Source organism: Gekko japonicus, unplaced genomic scaffold, assembly GCF_001447785.1.
Source record: "Gekko japonicus isolate JY-2015 unplaced genomic scaffold, Gekko_japonicus_V1.1 scaffold676, whole genome shotgun sequence".
In the NCBI taxonomy this organism is placed as follows: domain Eukaryota; kingdom Metazoa; phylum Chordata; class Lepidosauria; order Squamata; family Gekkonidae; genus Gekko; species Gekko japonicus.
In genome coordinates this window covers 442,303-448,302 of record NW_015166442.1, presented here as the reverse complement: position 1 = coordinate 448,302, position 6,000 = coordinate 442,303, and the positions used below count along the sequence as shown (strand labels likewise).

The 6,000-nt window shown below is 40.9% G+C and overlaps 1 protein-coding gene across 1 annotated transcript in view; it reads left to right on the top strand.

The window, feature by feature from the left end:
- The window catches only part of LOC107111071 (retinol-binding protein 1-like), a 72,132-nt gene that overhangs the window by 2,278 nt on the left and 63,854 nt on the right, over nt 1-6,000 (top strand). The window contains exon 3 of the mRNA XM_015411985.1: nt 2-25. Coding sequence (XP_015267471.1) covers nt 2-25 — 24 coding nt within the window. The remainder of the gene's footprint in view (nt 1; nt 26-6,000) is intronic.

Here is a 6,000-nt window from a genome sequence, read left to right as displayed (position 1 = left end):
TGGGCTGGATGATCGCAAATGCATGGTAAGAATTAGAACAGCTACTGTTCTAGGACAAAAAAAGATTAGCATGGAAATCTTGTGTTGCAAAGGTCACAACTGTTTTGACATGGCTTTTCTCAGAATCCTACTTTTGCATTTCACGGCTTTATTAGCAAGGGTAACAAATCCATTACAAATTTTACTTGCAATTAAACTGTTGCTGCATATTAAGTTGTTTTCTTTCAGGAAGCTTGGTTTATATCTTCATACAAGTTAATGTTTCCTTTTCTTTCTTTCTTTCACTGAAAATGGCTTCTCACCTTATTTGTCTGCATGAATCATTGTTATATATAGCAGTCCTTCACTCCTCAAGAAGACTTATTCATTTCAATAGGCCAGCTTGTAGAGAGTTTGGTACCACTCAGCACAAATTCAAGTAGCAGAAGTAAGCCTATCTTGAGTAGGATTTGCTGCCTCTCCTTGTCCACCTTTTCTTACTGATTCTGAATAAGCCAGTGGAGACTGCACACATTTTAAACAGCTATTTATAACAAGAACACACAAGCATCATCCTTAAAGGAAACTGATGGAGCCAAGAATTCTCCCTTGTGAGCTTTTAGCTTTTGACAACGAAACAATATGATATGGCTCATAAGGAATAATACCAATTAGTAGCGTAGCCTTGCTAATAGCAAGATGCTTAGCTGAGTCACAGTCTGAATTTTGTCCTTTCCATTAGTCTAAGGGCAAGACACTAAAGACTCCCCGAGCAAAGAGCTTGCTGAAGATTATTTTGGTAGGGAAGAAAATACCAAGCAGAAATTAAACAATAGCCTCTCACTTTCTTAAGAACGTTTGGCCACTTTGGAGTCATTAGGGCCCTCCTGTAGCCTCAGGCAGAAAAAAATTACTTTTGATCCTATGACAACATGAAAATAGAGATATTTTGAAATACAGAAAGACAGAGCATCTGGTAACAATCAGTAAATTAGTTAAACTACAAGCAGGGGACCCATAAGGACATGCGGGGGCATTTCCCTCCTCCATTATTTCCTCCTTTCCTTCCTGAAGACCCCCATAGTATCTTTCCTTTTTCTGCTTCTATAAAGTACTGAGACTGAGGCATAGCATAGTGATTTCAGCTCATACTTTATTCATGCATAGGAGAACTTGAGATAACTAGCGAGACCCATGGCCCGGTTATATTCCCATTCTTAACCACTCCCAACACACACACACACACCATGATAGGTTTATTTACAAACAACTCCCACCATTGGTTCTTTTTAGGATCCGGGCTGGCCAATTGACTAGCTCTTGGATCCTTCACTTCTTTTGTCTCAAGATGCGAAGCTTAACCTGTCCGCATGGCCACATGCGAGCCTGACCGCGTGTGTGGTCTCCCTTGGTACACAACAGCTTCCTTGTCCCCCCTAGCCAATATAGCTTTATCTGGCCCCCAAATTCAGCTCTCCCTCCTTTCCTCCCTTGGCACACTCAGCCTGGAAAAACTATGGCCAAGTTATGTGGTGCTGGCTGCCAGGCCAGGAGCAATTGTACTGTAAGGAACCCACAAGGACTTGTGAGGAGCACCACACTTTCCCCTGTATCCTCTTCCCCTCACCATTTCCTCTTTGCCTTCTCCTGGCAATGCCTTTCAAGTACAGATCAAAGAAAGATTGCAAAGTTATGCAGACAATGCAGAAAACAGTATACTACATATAAAGATTAATGCAATAAAACTAGATTTCTCTGTTAGAGAGTAATGCTGAGAAAGGGAAACTTGGTGTTCCTGGAATACAGAATATATAAAATAGTCTTAAAGGACCACTACTAGATTCTGTGGCCACTAAATTGTGGGATTCCATCTTGCCTTCATAAACATCTATATACAAGACACTATATACAAAGAACCTGTTAGTGTTCTTTGAGGGGGTGAACAAACATGTGGACCAGGGGGACCCAATAGATATTGTTTACCTTGACTTCCAGAAAGCTTTTAATAAAGTTCCTCATTAAGGCTCCTAAGTAAGCTCAAAAATCATGGGATAAAAGGACAAGTCCTTTTATGGATCAAAAACTGGCTAATTAATAGAAAACAGAGAGTGAGTATAAATGGGCAATTCTCTCAGTGGAGGGTGGTAAGCAGTAGGGTACCGCAGGGATCATTACTTGGTCCACTGCTTTTTAACTTATTCATTAATGATTTGGAGTTGGGAGTAAGCAGTGAAGTGGCTAAATTTGCGGATGATACGAAGTTGTTCAGGGTGGTGAAAACCAGTGAGGATTGTGAGGCATTCCAAAGGGATCTGTCAAGGATGGGCAAGTGGGCATCAACATGGCAAATGGGGTTCAATGTGGTCAAGTGCAAGGTAATGCACATTGGAGCCAAAAATCCTAAATATAAATACACATTGATGGGGTCTGAACTGGCAGAGACTGATCAAGAGAGAGATCTTGGAGTTGTAGTAGATAACTCACTGAAAATGTCAAGACAGTGTGTGACTGCAATAAAAAGGCCAATGCTATGCTGGGGATTATTAGGAAGGTTATTGAAAACAGATCAGCCAATATCATAATGCCCCTATATAAATCAATGGTGCGACCTCATTTGGAATACTGTGTGCAGTTCTGGTCACCACACCTTAAAAAGGATATTATAGCTTTGGGAAAAGTGCAGAAAAGGGCGACTCGAATGATAAAAGGGTTGGAACACTTTCCCTATGAGGAAAGGTTAAAGCACTTAGGGCTCTTTAGCTTGGAGAAACGATGACTGAGGGGTGACATGATTGAGGTTTATAAGATTATGCATGGGATAGAGCAGGTAGAGAAAGGTACTTTTCTACCTTTCTCACAATACAAGAACTCGTGGGCACTCCATGAAATTGCTGAGCGGTCTGGTTAGAATGGATAAAAGTAAGTACTTCTTCACCCAAAGAGTGATTAACACATGGAATTCACTGCCACAAGAAGTGGTGGCGGCTACAAGCATGGATGGCTTCAAAAGGGAATTAGATAAGCATATGGAGCAGAGGTCCCTCAGTGGCTATTAGCCACAAGGTATAGATAGGGGCTCTGGGGGAAGTGATGCTCTGTCTTCTTGTTGCTAGGGGGGGGGGTCAACAGTGGGAGTGCTTCTAATGTCCTGGCCCCACTGGTGGACCTCCTGATTGCACTGGTATTTCTGGCCACTGTGTGATACAGAGTGTTGGACTGGATGGGCCTTTGGCCTGATCCAACATTGGCGTCTCTTATGTTCTTATATGAAATTACTGGTGTTTCCAATATGGATATGTAATACATCTTTATTTCTGCCATCTAATTCTGAGAGAGATGCTGAAGCCCTATGTCTGTGCTTGGGTGCAGTGAGGAACAGGCAAACAGACTAATCCAGACAAGATGAAAGTAATGTTGGCTGGGAATCCATCTGATCATGGAAAAGGTTGGATAGGATTGTATTATCCCCGTCAAGTCAACAAAAATGCTGTTTATATCTTGAAAGTATCAGCAGAACAATTCCACCTTACAACTCCATCAAAATGCCAAGGCAGTCAGGTAAAATGGAACTGCTTCAGACCACTAAGAATGCCTGAGATCAGGCAATGACCGTCCATATCGCCTTGCAGGAGAGAATGACCAGAAAGGAGGTGAAACTGGGTCAATAATGGGGGGAAGGATACAGGTTCATATTGTGAAAAATGGTTCTTCAAGTATGTGGGCCCTTGGCCACAGACATTATTTAAAGTGCTGGCTCTCAGCTTCGGGGCCTTGAAATTCTAAGTCCCAGATATCAGAAGGAATGCCTGCTTTCTGGATTTGTACCCGGTAGAGACATAATGGACAACATCTTTAAAACACTGAATATTATGTCATCATGTGAAAAATCAAAATTAGAATCAATACTCCTATCACTCAATATAGAGAAGGTGTTTGACTCCCTTGAAACATCTTACTTGACCGCGCTACTATGCCATATGGGTTTTGGTTCTAAGTTCCTTCAAGCTGTCACCTCAATCTATGCATCACCAACAGCCCAAATCAAGATAAATGGACTGTCGTCCAGGACCATACTGCTAAATAGAGGCACTAGACAAGGATGCCCATTGTCGCCAATCCTTTTTGCCCTGGCCCTTGAACCATTGGCAACTAAAATTAGAAACAATAATAACATCCAAGGAATTTCGGTAGGTCCCCACACCTTCAAACTACGTCTATTCGCGGACAACATGTTGGTATACTTGACAGATCCGGATATTTCTATGAATCACATGCAGCAAACTTTGAAACAATTTGGTGTGGTTTCTGGACTCAAAGTCAACCATTCTAAATATCTCATAATGCCATTGAATTTATCATCGTCTTTGGAGCTACATTTGAAAAAAACAACATAAATATCAATGGTCCAGCACATCTCTTCATTACCTGGGAATACATCTACCAAGGAAGATAGCTGACTTATATTCTAGAAATCACCAATCAAAGTTCTCAGAAATTAAAAGTGAACTTCACAAATGGGAGAAACTCCAGCTGGGCTACTTGGAGAGATTATACCTAATCAGATCTTTCATTCTCCCCAAACTCTTATATTCTATTTCATATGATTCCTATCGAATTACCAAATGACACACTTAATCAATGGCAAAGGACATTAAACTCATTCCTATGGCAAGGTAAACGTCAAAGGACAAAATTCACAACACTCAGGAGAAGACCTACACAAGGTGGCCTTAACTATCCGGACTTGACGTTATATTACAAAGCGACACTGTTGATCCCTATAATTAAGATGCTACGCCACGGTAACAACTTGGATTGGATTAAACCAATAACTCCCTTAGTATCTCCACTTACAATTCAAGTTTGCATATGGAATTCTTCAGGCAACCGCCCTCACAACATAACAGACAACATATTCCAAATGGCCATCCTGAACAATTGGGACTCCTGTTGATCATTACTACTTTCGAAGTACTCAAGATTCACCTCATTTCTTTCCCAATCTTGGTTCCTCCCTGGTTGTGACACTGGGATAACAGAAAAGTGAAAGGAAGCAAATATGTCTTGTCTGATTGACATCTTGACAAAAGATGGTCTCTCTTCTAAAATGCTATTAGAACAAAAATTTTAAAAACCTATCCCATGGGGGTTTTTTTTACCTTCAGCTAAACCACATGGTTCAACAATTGAGTTTAACTAACTTACTGAAAGTTCCACTGACTACTTTTGAAAAACTCATTGATCCTAAAAATAACAATTCTAAAGGTTTAATTATGGCAACATATGATATCCTGATTCATCAAAAAGGAGCTGTACCTATGAGACAACAACAACAATGGCAACATGATTGTGGGAATAACATAACACCTCGTCAATGGTCACAAATATGGAAATCCAAATTGATGACCTCATCTGTCATTTCAACGAAACTGCAGACACATAGAATCACCACCCGATGGTACCTTACGCCGGAATGACTCTCCAAGATGACATCAACACACTCGCCCTTATGCTGGAAGAAGTGTGGAAATGTTGGCACCTTTGCACATTGTTGGTGGCAGTGTGTCCACATTCAAAAGTTCTGGCACGATGTACTAGTTCAAATCAAACTAATCGCTAGCTACGATATCCCATTTGACCCAGCTTTATTGTTTCTGGATCACCACCGGGATCTAATCGCTAGTCTCCTAGTGGCTGCCAAGACATCTATTGCATCTAGATGAAAAGCAGATAAAGCCCCGTCCCGCTCATGCTGGTTGAATAAAGTGTGGGACCACCTAATCTTAGAGAAGATAACAGATCATTTACGTCACTCAGAAATCTACCCTAAACCGTCTAATTTTGCAGGGAAATGGCTTCCCTTCATGGAGTTTCTCTTCGCCTCTGATCTACAACCTCGTAACTCTACATATCTATCTATACTACACCAATAGCTAGAATCGAAACACTAGTTAAAATACCTACTATTGATGTTAATCTGTTTTTCTGTGTCGTTACTGTTCATATATGAAAGTTATGTCT